Source organism: Anoplophora glabripennis, unplaced genomic scaffold (assembly GCF_000390285.2).
Source record: "Anoplophora glabripennis isolate ALB-LARVAE unplaced genomic scaffold, Agla_2.0 scaffold178, whole genome shotgun sequence".
In the NCBI taxonomy this organism is placed as follows: domain Eukaryota; kingdom Metazoa; phylum Arthropoda; class Insecta; order Coleoptera; family Cerambycidae; genus Anoplophora; species Anoplophora glabripennis.
The window spans coordinates 1-15,955 of record NW_019416348.1 but is presented as its reverse complement, the minus strand read 5'-3'; the positions used below and the strand labels follow the sequence as shown (position 1 = coordinate 15,955).

Sequence of the window (15,955 nt, the reverse complement as noted above, 5' to 3'; positions counted from 1 at the left end):
AATTATCAGGTTTGGCACGATTTTTTTTGCCCCCTGTATATCGCAGGTCAACTTTTGATACGTTTTTTGAAAGAGCCATCTTCACTCTACAGTTCCTGAAAAGAAAAAAAAAATAATTTCTAGCTGTCATACAATCATAATTATGTCAACTACTAGAAGTGACGAAACATAAGAAAAAAAATGTAAAGTCGATTATTTCGAAAATTATCAATATCTTAATAGGGATCATAACACAAAGTCCCGTTAATTTTTCACGTAGAATTCGATAATGCCATAAAAAATATAGGTTTCCATTAAAAAAATTAACCGTGTGTATGCAAATATATTTTCATTTTGTGCAGCTCGGGAAAGTAGGCAACTCTGTAGAAAAAAAAATTAAGTTATATCTTTTATTAATCTAGATATTGGACTTACGCGCACTAGGTGGACACGGTGTATATGTATGGAAGCTTTTTCTTAAAATTAACCAATGGCAGTGTTTTAAATAAAAGTTTATTATTTTAAGAAATTTAGTAAAACATTTAAATAAAACATAAAAATATTTATTACTGAAACACGATATATTTTGTTACGTGATCGTGAAAATAAATCGAAGGTTAATAGGTACTCACAGTATGATAAGGTTGATAAGTCTGCTTCTACTTCTACCGTATTTGTCTATTACATATTTGCATTTAAATCTCAGTAAACACGTCAGCTATTATAAAATTCAATAATTCTTATTTAATTTTGGATTTTAGGTAATAATAATTTGGACACATTATCAGACAATTTTATTTTTCTTCACAATTTACTTTTCACACATTTTGAAATTCATTGAATCATCTGTAATGGACTGTATCATCAAACTGGTGATATCGTTGATCCTGCCTTCTGTTCTCTTCAATTATCTTCATAAATGGTTTCAGCTTCTTAAGTGTTTTCTTGTTAAAATGATTTCCCTCAAGCTGAACATCTCTCAGGATTGTCGTATTCATATCGAAGAATTCTTGGTCCAAATGCGTTAAATCGTTGTAAGCTATGGCTAGGTAGGACAACTTGTTATTTGCAAAAACTTCCTTTGGTATAGCACTTAAATGATTACCAGTCAAGTTTAAAGTGAAAACGTCAATGCCCTTAAAAGCTTTGGGATGGATTTCTCTTAGTTTGTTTTCAGCAAGTCCAATCCCAACGTTCCTTTCTTTACTCATAAAAGAGAAATGATTTTCTTCTAGTTTTTCTAACTTGTTTAGAGACATGTCAAAAAATAAAAGCTTCGGAGTGGACACTATGGAATTTGGGTGAAATTCCTTGATTCTGTTCCTTCCTAAATTAAGTATACTCAAAAGTGGTAAGTGTTGCAAAGCTCCCTTTTCTATAGTAGTAATTTTATTATAAGTTAAATCCAGTTGGGTAATTATCATATTTCTGAAGGTACCTCTTCTTATAACCGTTAGAGAATTATACGGCAGAAGCAGTTGAGAGTCGATATTCTGGTTTTCAAATGTTCCGGGTTCTATTTCTTTAATACCGCTGCTTGAACCATAGAAATGATGTGTAGGTTTCGTAATGTTCAACATTCCCTTGCAAAGAATTGGTACATCACTCTCTAAAGTTATACTAAACGTGTCTTCACTTGGCGAAATAACTTTTGTATCGAAATGCTTTGTTTCATAGGTATAGTCTTCGGTCACCGTCTGGACTGCATATTTCACTGATTCTGGACACCCACTACATTCTGTTAGTTTCACCAAAGAAATGAAACATAATAAAAATCTCACGTTTTTCTTCATTTCGTTGATATCACGGTACGTTTAATGCACTGCTGTTCTGTTTAACATAATGGTTTTATAATACTGACATGAGTTTATGCTTACGAAAGTAGCAGTGGGGTTCCCACTGATTAACTTAATCATACATATTCATAAAAAAATATTCACCTTGACAGAGTAAAACCCATGACATGTAGCGTGTTATCATTATTGTTATTAGAGTAAATTAACAGATATTATTGTTTCTTGTCTTCGTTTTCTATTGGAAAATTTCAGACAATTATTAATTACGTTTTGTTTTTGTTTAAAATACAGACTGTCCCACTTAAGATCGCAATCACTTTGTACTTCTTGTTCGATTTAATTCAATTTTTGTAAAAGGTAATACTAGAGCCTAAACTGAAATTGACATTATAAGGTAATTATTAATAGTATTACTGACAAATCATCAAAATGAGGATAATTAATATGAAGTTTTATACACTGTGTTACTTTTTAAATGGCTATAACCTACAAAATTGTTTATTTATTTTTATAAATAAATGCGCTTATAATTTTTTTGATGACTCTTTTTGTTCTTTTATGCAAGTTTTATTTAGTTTTAGACAGAACACATAATTATTTTAGTTGTTTTTTTTTATATCTTCGCTAAATTATTTCAAGAAAGCTTTGTTTTATGAATTATTTTTTAGTTTTTCGCTTCTTGTTGATCTGTTACAATCGATTTTAAGTCACGAAACGTGAGATATTGCATACTTATATGAAAATGATTTAATTAGTTTGTCCTTATGACAGAAATTACAGAATTACATGCATTTCGCGTAATAATGTGCAATAAATCAGTTATAAAAAACTATTAGTTGTTTACAGCTGTTGTAGATGAAAACATAAATTATAAGAATTTAGAAAATACTTTTTACTGAATGTAATTAAATACTATTTACATAGGCAAATGAGAGTAGCTTATTAAATTGTACTCGTATATAATAATAACTAAAAATAAACCGTTGAAGTAAACTTGTTTTAGTAATGTGTTAGTTTTCCTTAAAAATTCTTAATTTTAGGGAATACGAGTTAGGTTCGGAAAATTACCGAACTTTTTTAATTATGCGCTAATGGACATATTTGATTTACATGTTCTAATGAAGAGGGTTTAGTTTAGATGTTCTTGGATTTCAGAGGTGTTTGTTTATATCAAAATGCCTCAGATCACGAAAAATAACCTCTAGCACATGTTTCGGAAGGTTTATATTTCTATTCCGTAAATTAATAAATTTGCCTTTTCATTCAACTATTGCTTTCAACTATTTCAATTATTTTCTTTCTTCCTAATCTCACAAAAAGACCCTATAAGTAGTTCCGATGACATCAGGTTCAAACGATTTCAAAAGAGTGTCTGTAGGATTCATAAAAAATAAGCAAACATCTTTAATATTAATTATCTTTTATGAACTGTACATCATTCTGTTACAGAGTGTGCCAAAAAAAATGAACGAACCATCGCAGTAGCAGGCAAGGTAAGAAATATTATTAAGTCACAAAAAAAATTGCGAGTGATCGCTTTGAAGTTTAAAAATGCACGTTGCAAAATAGGCCAGGAAATATAGAGTTGGACGTGACTTTTTGTTTCGGCAAGCTGAATTTATCACTATAGATGCTAAATATTATGTACAATTCAGTTTGTTGTCAATAGTGGGAAAATTAGAGGCCAAATTTCAAAGAAAAACACCAAATTTTCTCAATTGTCAACGTTTCGTCACTTATCGTGACATCCTCAGGACAATTACAGATTTAAGTGCTTCACTGTGTTTTCCTAGTCTCGTTATACATAGTATGTCATATAACAATCTTGGACAGTATAGATATAGGTAGTGAAAACTGGCTCTGGGTTCTTCAAAAAAAAAAAAAACCATTTGTGATTTTTAAATTTTCATAAGAGGTTCTTTGTGTATAAAAAAGATTATGGAGTCCAGTCTAGAAAAAGTGTAATGCATAAACACCAATTATTATGTAAAAATGACCTGTAAGGGAAAACCTGGAAAAGTCAGGGAATTTTATATTAATTTTGAACTATGAACCTTGTAAACCGGCAACCCGACTATGCCAGATAAAAATATTTTATTTGTGGAAGTATGTTAAGTGCATAAGAAATATTGTCAAAAGTCAGTGGGTCGCTTGATTTTCGACGAGCAGCGGCGCGACGGAAGGATGAGGGAAGAGAACGACAGCGAGTCCGAAGGAAATGACCATAATATTCATAGTCCTACCGTTAAATAAGCGAAATGAACGGAAAAAGTTATAAACGAAAAACGTGACACAATCTCTCCCCCCCATTTTTATGACTGTGGAAACTAATATATTATTGTACATAATCTAACTAATGATATTGGTAGCCTTATTTTTATTCAGTTTGTTGTCAATAGTGGGAAAATTAGAGGCCAAATTTCAAATAAAAACACCAAATTTTCTCAATTTTCAACGTTTCGTCACTTTTCGTGACATCCTCAGGACAATTACAGATTTAAGTGCTTCACTGTGTTTTCCTAGTCTCGTTATACATAGTATGTCATATAACAATCTTGGACAGTATAGATATAGGTAGAGAATAGCGTACACATACAACAAGATCATGTATTAAAATATAAATCCCAATTTATATTTTAATACATGATCTTGATGATATAAATCCCAATTTATATTTTAATACATGATTTTGATGATATAAATCCCAATGGACTCCATAATCTTTTTTATACACAAAGAACCTCTTATGAAAATTTAAAAATCACAAATAGTTTTTTTTTAAGAACCCAGAGCCAGTTTTCACAAAATTTCCAGTTGCAAACATTAAATTTCCTTTATAGTAGTTTTGTAGGTCTTTTAAAGATGAAAAAAAAGTACTTTACTGTTTTCTCGTGGAAATGAACGGAAAAAAGTTATAAGCGAAAAACGTGAATTTACGTAAAAATTATACAATTAACCACCCTGTAAACAATCTCACCCCCCATTTTTGTGAATGTGGAAACTAATATGTTATTGTACATAACAGAAAGAAAATCATGTGGATGCTTGTCGGCAACTCGTTGAACAATCCAATGATGATGAAACATTCATTCAAAGGATCATAACAGGAGACGAATGCTGGGTTTATGGCTACGACAGTTCAATCATCACAATGGACTGGCAAAGGATCTCCACGCGTCAAGAAGGCACGTCAATATCGAGTCAATATCAAAGCGATGCTCACTGGTTTTTCAACTCGTGCATTTTGAATTCTTATCTCAAGGTGAAACAGTGAACCGTGTCAATCAACGCGTTTTATAACAGTTACATGAAAAAATCCGCAAAAAGAGACCAGAGTTGTGGCGAGACAATTCATGGTTTGTCAGTTTTGTGCCAAAACTCAGATTACCGTCCTCCTTCATCCTCCTTACTCGCTAAACCTGGGTCATACGATTTTTTCTTATATACGAAATTAAAATCAATGCTGAAAGGACACTGTTTTCAGACTATTGATGAATTAATGCAAATTCATCACAGACTTTAAAATCCATTTTAAATGAAGCTATCCAGGACTGCTTCGCGAAATGGAAAGACCGCTGGGAAAAGTGTGTGTGAGAGACAAGGACCAGTAATGTATAAAATTAATAATTAATAAAGTTATAAAAAATAAAATTGTATGAATATTTAAAATATATATATTTACTTATGTATTTATTTTGTTCAGTACCTACTTCTTTTGAAATAAATACGAGTACATCAGTAAATAGTAATAAATTTACGTCTACATTGGTTATTTTATGCTTCCAATTTTGTCAAAGAAGACCACCGCATGTAGTGTACCGAACAAGAACTTTTCTGTGGTAATAAAACCATTAAGGAACACACCATCCATTTAAGGAAGATCGTAAATTACTTAAATGGGAAAAGAAACAATACAAAGTCTTTATGGGTCTTTATCGGCCAGTATTGGTACAATTGTTGACAGTTGTTGGCCAGGTTATGGTTTCGTTTTTACGGTTTAAGTCAACATCAGTGATTGTAATTTCTCATTTGTTACGTCCTTGGTAGGTTCGTTACGGTAAATCATTTATAGACGCTGGTCGACAAAATGTTATGTATTTTCAAGTTGCGTTCATATTGCATTTAAAAATAGAATATAGGATGGTTAAAAAAAAATCGATTTATCTATTTTGTGTAACATTTTACTTTACTTTATACGAATCAATGACGGCTGTTCAAAATGGTCATATTTTGATCGTGAAGCGTTTTCTTGAGGATAATTTCTAGGCCTACATAGAGAAAAAATTTTGAAGGAAGTTTGGTAAATATATCATTAAAATCACCCGGAAATGGTTACATATGTTTATAAAAAATTTAAAGTAGAAATATTTTGTAAACCGTTTGCCCTTCATAATGATTTTCCAGATCACTACCCAGAGGGCTTTAGGAATCCAAAAACTCTCTTCCAACTGTAGACTGGAAATAAAAACAATTACTATACATTTAAGATGATACTGAATTTTAAGGAACTCCCTGGATGTTATTTTACGCTGTTGTGAAAAATGACAGAAAATCTTTCAGGTAGACCCAAAATAATTTGGAAAAGAAAAAATATTATGCAAACAATAATATTAAAAACAACTACTCCACAGGCTATATGCCTCGATTGGCATTGAATTACACTTTCAATATCTAGTATACAACAATCTATGATCATTCATCAGGACAGTATACTAGATATAGATCAGTTTCGTACTAATTAGTTCTCGCCAGCATGCCTTTATCTTGTGGCAGTCGGGGACAAGTAAATATCTTCCGCCAGTAGTCATAAAGTACCAATAACATTTAAAGATATGAAGGATGGCATATGCTTTATAGGTTATATCTTACTAACACTATAGGCAAAGAGTTTATAAAAGGTATTTTGAAACGAAGTTAGTTTTATATAAATAAATCCAATGTATTAAAAACAATTTTTTCAACATGTCATTTATACATTCGCGAAATATTTAGAAAAATAGATTTATTTAAAAAATATATATTTTAGTAATATTGTATTTTCAGATCAATGTCGTTTCAGATCTAAACTTTTTGTTTATATTTACCTGAGAAATGTTTGCATGATATTTGTGTATTTAATCCTGAGACACCCTGTATAGTATATTTTTCATAGAAACAAAAAATACCCGAAGAGAGCAATTTGGAAATTTTTTTGTAAACATATTTTTTTATTAACTAACTGTATTAAAGCTATATATGAACACTAATTTTAGATTCACTGAGATATTCCATGGTTGTGTTTGTCACCTAATTTATTATTAATTAACATTTTCTAGAAAACAGTTTCTTGTGACATTTTTCGTCGTCGTCGTCTTTAAATTAAATTTTCTCCTTCTTTGAAATCATTCTGCTCTTATGATTTTTTTTGTCGGTTTCAGTTCAATAATTACATTTTCTGTGTTTCATTATCTGTCATTCTAATTTGACTTAAATTGGTTGTAGATATGGATAATGCCAAATACTTTTTGTATATCTGGTATTGTCTACATGAAAATACTGGTTTTGCACGTGCCTGATGGTACAATATATCAAATGAGTGCTTAACAAAGGTTTTACCATACACTGCAGTTCAGTGGAATAGTCAGTTTTGGGTTAAATGACCGACAGTTGGTGGCAAACAATACACTTAAAGGACTACCAATGTCGTCCTTAGTCTAGTCAAACGTGTAAAATTCATTGTCGAGGTTGATTGGTTGATTTTAAACTAGCTTATAGTGCATATCAAGGTATAAGATTGTTAATGAGATAAGAAATAAAAGTAAATTACAAAACATAAAGTATTTCTTGTGATAAAATATTATAAGTATAATCAGTTACTACTAATAGACAATAAAATTTTTGCACTTATGGCCATATACAGGGTGCGACATTAGTGCATCGAAGTACCATATCTCCTTTATTATAGAAGATACCAAAAAAAGTTATTTACAAAAATTGTAGCCAACATAAAACTGCACATTTTAAAATTATTTTCGTATATACAGAGTGTTATGTGTTACCAGGGTGAACGAAACACCCTATATATTATTTAGATTAAGCTCATCTCTCCCATCTTCCAGTATAGGGTTTAATTATGTTATACAGGGTATTTCAAAAGTTATGGACAATTGTATACGAGAATCATTGCCATTTCAGCGTCCTGTATACCCTAAACGGAACAACTTAACAATTTTTTTTGCAGGCATAACTTTTTTACATTGGTACAGTTTTACGAGAAAGTGCTATTTCTTTATTATTGCAACAGTTGGATATAAGGGCGAGTCAAAACTCGAGCACATAATTTTATAAAAGAACATAAAGTATGTTTTCAGTTTTTAAAATAAAATACAGGGTGATTAAATTAAAAAAATTGAAATAATTATGTGCATTATGTGCTCGAGTTTTGACTCGCCTTATATTCAACTATTGCAATAATAAAGAAATAACACTTCCTTGTAAAACTATACCAATATCAAAAAGTTATGTCTGCAAAAAATTATTGTTAAGTTGTTTAGTGTATACAGAACGCTGAAATGGGAATGATTTTCGTATACAATTGATTATAACATTTGAAATACAATTCAGTGCGGAAATTTTGTCATTACCAATCTAATTAAATTTTAAACATTATTTGTTTTAGTACACAATGGAATTTATTGTAAAAAGTTGCTGTAGTACCTATCTAATATTTCAGACTTCCTAAACATAAAAAAATGTATATTTGAAAATGAAATATTTAGCTTTTTTTTATATCTTGAAAACCTAAGGAGAACAGTCTAAAACTTTAACTAACACTATTTCTTTCCCTTACACTATTGGAGATATCCATACACGCCGTCACGTTAGAATTCTTGGATCAATTCATGTTTTGACTCACATCAAGGCATTCCTCTAGAAAGAGGTCTTCGAGATTTCTGATCAACTTGAGTAGTCAGTGATTGAGAAAACATTGAAATTGATAATCTCATTGCATCATAATCCCGTCATCCTATAACCTCTAAGCCTACAACCATATCATATATTATTTCAACAACTGTGATAGCAAAAACTTACGATTCCTGAGTGTCTTTAATGACGATCTTGGTCGGTATCAAAATCTTGGAAAATAGAACTTTGTAACCCCATTACGCCTTATCAGAAACTATCATAAGTTCATAACCTAATAATCCGATAATCTTATGAAACTCAGTAACCCTACTACCCCTTATCAGAAACCACGATATCCTCGTGATCCAATAATCCCATAATCCCAAGAAACTGAAAACAGAAGTGAACAGAATGAAGTAATTTAAAGGATAGATGAAAATATNCCTAAACGGAACAACTTAACAATATTTTTTTGCAGGCATAACTTTTTTACATTGGTGCAGTTTTACGAGAAAGTGCTATTTCTTTATTATTGCAACAGTTGGATATAAGGGCGAGCCAAAACTCGAGCACATAATTTTATAAAAGAACATAAAGTATGTTTTCAGTTTTTAAAATAAAATACAGGGTGATTAAATTAAAAAAATTGAAATAATTATGTGCATTATGTGCTCGAGTTTTGACTCGCCTTATATTCAACTATTGCAATAATAAAGAAATAACACTTCCTTGTAAAACTATACCAATATCAAAAAGTTATGTCTGCAAAAAATTATTGTTAAGTTGTTTAGTGTATACAGAACGCTGAAATGGGAATGATTTTCGTATACAATTGATTATAACATTTGAAATACAATTCAGTGCGGAAATTTTGTCATTACCAATCTAATTAAATTTTAAAATTATTTGTTTTAGTACTCAATGGAATTTATTGTAAAAAGTTGCTATAGTACCTATCTAATATTTCAGACTTCATAAACATAAAAAAATATATATTTGAAAATGAAACATTTAGCTTTTTTTAATATCTTGAAAACCTAAGGAGAACAGTCTAAAACTTTAACTAACATTATTTCTTTCCCTTACACTGTTGGAGATATCCATACACGCATCATCAAAATTTTGCAATAATAATATATTGACCCGCCGTCACGTTAGAATTTTTGGATCAGTTCATGTTTTGACTCGCATCAAGGCACTCCTCTAGAAAGTGATCTTCGAGATTTCAGACCAACTTGAGTAGTCAGTGATTGAGAAAACATTGAAATTCATAATCTCATTGCATCATAGTCCCGTCATCCTATAACATCTAAGCCTACAACCATAGGTTGTATGTCATATATTATTTCAACAACTTGGAAAGCAAAAACTTACGATTCCTAAGTGTCTTTAATGACGATCTTGGTGAGTATCAAAATCTTGGAAAATGGAACTTTGTAACCCTATTACGCTTTATCAGAAACAATCATAAGTTCATAACCTAATAATCCTATAATCTTACGAAACTCAGTATAACCCTACTACCCCTTATCAGAAACCACGATAACCTCGTAATCCAATAATCTCATAATACCAAGAAACTGAAAACAGAACTGAACAGAATGAAGTAATTTAAAGGATAGATGAAAATATATTTAAGGCTGACCAACCTTAAAACTAAGACCCAGGTAATTCTATAAATCTTTAACCCGCTATGAGAACCCCATAAACCAAAACACTCCATAGCCCCATAATCCTATGAGACTGAGAGTGCAACGAATATCTGTTCACTGCATTCCCAGTCTCATAGGGTTATAAGGCTATGGGGTTTTTAGATATATGAGGTAATGTAGACTTCTGATTATAGGGATACTCAAGTATTGCTTCTAAGGTTGGTCAACCGTAAACATTATGATCTACTGAATTTCTTCATTCTGTTCATTTTGTTCCCTGTTTCGTTGCGCTACGGGGTTTTTGGACTCATGAGGTTAATTGGTTTCTGATAAAAGGTAACAGGGATACAGAGTTCGCTATTCCAAGGTTAGGAACCCATCAAGATCGTCATTAGACAAGAGATTCGTCGCACTGGCATTTGGATTCTCAGTCTTAAAGTATTATGTTAAAATTTCTACGTCATATAGTTTGCGTGAAGGGTCCATAAAAAACCTAGTTCTTTTTTTACTTTTTGTAGTTGGATGGTTCGGCGTTAAATGAATGTGGGACCCCGAAGTCCACTATTGAGATATATGTAATATAAATTAACGATTTATAAAAACCTCTGATGCGTAGGGTCAAAATAAAGACCAGATTTAGATTCAGCGGCCAAAAATATTAAAGAATACCATGGTCTGCCTCATGTTGACAATTTTTTTTAAGGTCTTGTTTAGTTTATGACATTCGAATATTGCTAGCTGTCAAAGTGATATTATGTAATCAGAAAAAAATATAGTTTTACAAATATTTATAAACAATTGACTATTTCTCACGACAAATTGTACGACCAAAGATAAAACGTTACAAGACAATTGCAAAAAGGCTTTTTCTGGACTCAAGCTTCGCTGGTGTTCTTAACAAAGTCGTTAGTGCAAAAAAGAATAACCTTTTACACTTGTATCTTAAATAACTATGCAGGGTGTCACCTAATGAATGTTCTTCAAGGGTATAATCTAGCACCCAAATGATATTGATTTAACCAAACTTGCTTAGACGAAAAATGTCCCAAAAAAGTTACAGGGTGTTAAAGTTTCTTTTTTTATTTTTTATTTTCTTCTCAACTTAGGCAAGAACTTCCTGCTCTCGAAGAAGTACTCATTAATACTAGACGACAAATGTGGTTCATGCACGATGGTGCCCCTGTTCATTACAGCCATTTGGCGAGAAATCATTTAAATCAAGCATGTCCAAACCGTTGGATTGGTCGAGATAGTGAGTGAGTTTCCTTGGCCTTCTCGCTGTCCAGATTTTATTCCGTTAGACTTTTACTTTTGGGGCTAGTTGAAAGGAATTGTTTACAACTCTGTAACATCTAATACGGGAAAAGACCTTCGGGATAGAATAAAAGACACCGTACGACAAGTTAGACGAACGTAAATAGTTTCATAAAACGTTTAAGGAAATGTGTCAAAGAAAATGAGGGACTCCAAGGACTAGAAATTCTGCGAAGGGACCTTAAGAAAAATTAAAACCAGAAAATTCTAGAAGGATGAGAAACAAAAGTTTGTTGATTGGTTACGGGTTGGGTTTTGGAGAATGCAGAGAATGCATGCAGTGGCCCCATAAATGGTATGCTGAACGAACATCCACGCAGTTTCCAATAAGGAAAAATACAAACAAGTGAAAATCAGGTACCTAAAATAAAATATATATATAACCTATCAATGATATTTTTCTATCGCATCAAACCATGGTTAAAATATGCAGAATAAATCAAAGAACTTACCTGACTAAATTAAATCAAGCCGAACAATCATAATTCCAAAAAACTTTACAAAACTCTCGAGATCGATCTAAATTATCAGTACAACGGCCATATTTAATTGGACTAGAATTATATGTCAAAAAGAGATTATGCCCTATAAGATATGCAAAATACAATACATCAAGATGTGTTAAGAATTGACTAATTAAAAGTAATTGCTTATAGAGTTAAAAAGGTATTTATAATTTGAGCTACAATTTTAAGTTATGAGACAACCCACAACAAAATTTGTTTAATAAAATAGAATTAAAGTTTAATATCTATTTTTTTGTGTTGCATTGTATTTGTTTGTGTAAAAAAATCAATAGAACAGACTCCTGAGATCGAAAATAGAAAAACAAACATCTAACATCAGCTGGCAAGGGAAAAGGTAAAGTACAGGGTGAGACAAAAAACGGTTTGTATTTCACAATTACTATTTACACAAACAAAATAAAATAAAATAACACAACACAACTTAGACACACAAAATTATATATTTCATAATAATATTTAAGGCTGACTAACCTTAAAACTAAGACCCAGGTAACTCTATAAAGCTTTAACCCGCTATGAGAACCCCATAAACCAAAACACTCCATAGCCCCATAATCCTATGAGACTGAGAGTGCAACGAATATCTGTTCACTGCATTCCCAGTCTCATAGGGTTATAAGGCTATGGGGTTTTTAGATATATGAGGTAATGTAGACTTCTGATTATAGGGATACTCAAGTATTGCTTCTAAGGTTGGTCAACCGTAAACATTATGATCTACTGAATTTCTTCATTCTGTTCATTTCGTTCCCTGTTTCATTGCTCTACAGGGTTTTTGGACTTATGAGGTTAATTGGTTTCTGATAAAAGGTAACAGGGATACAGAGTTCGCTATTCCAAGGTTAGGAACCCATCAAGATCGTCATTAGACAAGAGATTCGTCGCACTGGCATTTGGATTCTCAGTCTTAAAGTATTATGTTAAAATTTCTACGTCATATAGTTTGCGTGAAGGGTCCATAAAAAAACCTAGTTTTTTTTTACTTTTTGTAGTTGGATGGTTCGGCGTTAAATGAATGTGGGACCCCGAAGTCCACTATTGAGATATATGTAATATAAATTAACGATTTATAAAAACCTCTGATGCGTAGGGTCAAAATAAAGACCAGATTTAGATTCAGCGGCCAAAAATATTAAAGAATACCATGGTCTGCCTCATGTTGACAATTTTTTTTAAGGTCTTGTTTAGTTTATGACATTCGAATATTGCTAGCTGTCAAAGTGATATTATGTAATCAGAAAAAAATATAGTTTTACAAATATTTATAAACAATTGACTATTTCTCACGACAAATTGTACGACCAAAGATAAAACGTTACAAGACAATTGCAAAAAGGCTTTTTCTGGACTCAAGCTTCGCTGGTGTTCTTAACAAAGTCGTTAGTGCAAAAAAGAATAACCTTTTACACTTGTATCTTAAATAACTATGCAGGGTGTCACCTAATGAATGTTCTTCAAGGGTATAATCTAGCACCCAAATGATATTGATTTAACCAAACTTGCTTAGACGAAAAATGTCCCAAAAAAGTTACAGGGTGTTAAAGTTTCTTTTTTTATTTTTTATTTTCTTCTCAACTTAGGCAAGAACTTCCTGCTCTCGAAGAAGTACTCATTAATACTAGACGACAAATGTGGTTCATGCACGATGGTGCCCCTGTTCATTACAGCCATTTGGCGAGAAATCATTTAAATCAAGCATGTCCAAACCGTTGGATTGGTCGAGATAGTGAGTGAGTTTCCTTGGCCTTCTCGCTGTCCAGATTTTATTCCGTTAGACTTTTACTTTTGGGGCTAGTTGAAAGGAATTGTTTACAACTCTGTAACATCTAATACGGGAAAAGACCTTCGGGATAGAATAAAAGACACCGTACGACAAGTTAGACGAACGTATAATTCGATTCCTATTCTCAATAGTTTCATAAAACGTTTAAGAAAATGTGTCAAAGAAAATGAGGGACACGTAGAACATTTATTATAAATTAGTAGACTTTTATTACTGGCACCTTTCAGGTTATGTTATCTATTATGTTTATTATGGATATGCAGTTATTTTCAAAAAAAATATGTGTTAATAAATATTTTCTGTAATATCTTCATAACCGAGCATAATTTCGACTTTTGATATACAGGGTGGTCCAGATTCTAATAGACAAATTTCGGANGGGTCAAAATAAAGACCAGATTTAGATTCAGCGGCCAAAAATATTAAAGAATACCATGGTCTGCCTCACGTTGACAACTTTTTTTTTTGAAGGTCTTGTTTAGTTTATGACATTCGAATATTGCTAGCTGTCAAAGTGATATTATGTAATCAGAAAAAACGATATAGTTTTAATAATATTTATAAAAAATTGACTATTTCTCACGACCAATTGTGCGATCAAAGATAAAACGTTACAAGACAATTGCAAAAAGGCTTTTTCTGAACTCAGGCTTCGCTGGTGTTCTTAACAAAGTCGTTAGCGCAAAAAAATAACTTTTTACACTTGAATCTTAAATAACTATATAGGGTGTCACCTAATGAATGTTCTTCAAGGGTATAATCTAGCACCCAAATGATATCGATTTAACCAAACTTGCTTAGACGAAAAATGTCCCAAAAAAGTTACAGGGTGTTAAAGTTTCTTTTTTTATTTTTTATTTTCTTCTCAACTTAGAACCCACTTAACCGATTTGAGCAAAATTTGCTGTTGCTTAGTTTCTCTTCATGAAGTATGCAGTTATGAAGATATTACAGAAAATATTTATTAACAAATGCCCCATATTTTTTGGAACTACGTATCCATAACAACATGACAATTTCGAAGTCACTGTTAAGTTTGTATTTTGCAAAACTTTGTTTCTGAAATGAGGGACATGATACCTAGTAGTATATGTACAGTACTGGAACATTTTAGTGGGAGTACTGCTAAAAGTACATATGAAGAACTTTATCCGAATCGCAGACAGCCTTCTCATACATTGTTTGCTTTTTATTCACTAGATTAGGAGAATCTGGAAACGTTCGATCTAATTCTCGAAATGGAAGATACGTTTAAAAAGGGGTACAAGACGAACAACAAATTTTAAAAAGAGTAGAGGAAAATTCCGAAATTAATATGTCGTTTGTCAACAGTCACAGGAGTTGGCCGCAAAACCGTTTCAACTATATTCCACACGCAACAGCTACAATGTTTCCATTTTCACCCTGTACAAAATTTGCTTGAACCAGATCGCCTGCTGAGATTAACATTTTGGAACGATTTCTCCAGTTACATAACAAGGATGACACTTTTATCGGGGGAATTGCCTTTACAGATGAAGCTGTAGAGGTGTTAATTGAAAAAACTTTCAAGTGTGGAGCGAAGAAAATCCACATTCAATAAAAGAATATCACTTCCAACAAGAATTTTCAGGTAACGTCTGGTGTGGGATTATAGGAAATTTTATTTTAGGGCCTATCGCTCTACCTGCGAGGTTGAATGGCCAAAATTATTTGGAATTCCTTCGGCAAGAACTTCCTGCGGCTCTCGAAGAAGTACTAATTAATACTAGATGACAAATGTGGTTCATGCACGATGGTGCCCCTGTTCATTACAGCCATTTGGCGAGAGATCATTTAAATCAAGCATTTCCAAACCGTTGGATTGGTCGAGATAGTGAGTGAGTTTCCTTGGCGTTCTCGCTGTCCAGATTTTATTCCGTTAGACTTTTACATTTGCGGTTATTTGAAAGGAATTGTTTACAACTCTGTAACATCTAATACGGGAAAAGACCTTCGGGATAGAATAAAAGACACCGTACGACAAGTTAGACGAACGTA

General features: G+C 32.1%; 1 protein-coding gene across 1 annotated transcript; it reads right to left on the bottom strand.

Annotated features, from left to right (window-relative positions):
- Positions 1 to 756: 756 nt before the first annotated feature.
- LOC111691412 (vasorin-like) lies at positions 757 to 1,832 on the bottom strand. Its single transcript, XM_023454195.1, has one exon. It carries the CDS (start codon positions 1,770 to 1,772, stop codon positions 822 to 824), a length of 951 nt encoding a protein of 316 aa, XP_023309963.1. The 5' UTR covers positions 1,773 to 1,832; the 3' UTR covers positions 757 to 821.
- Between the last annotated feature and the right edge of the window lie 14,123 nt (positions 1,833 to 15,955).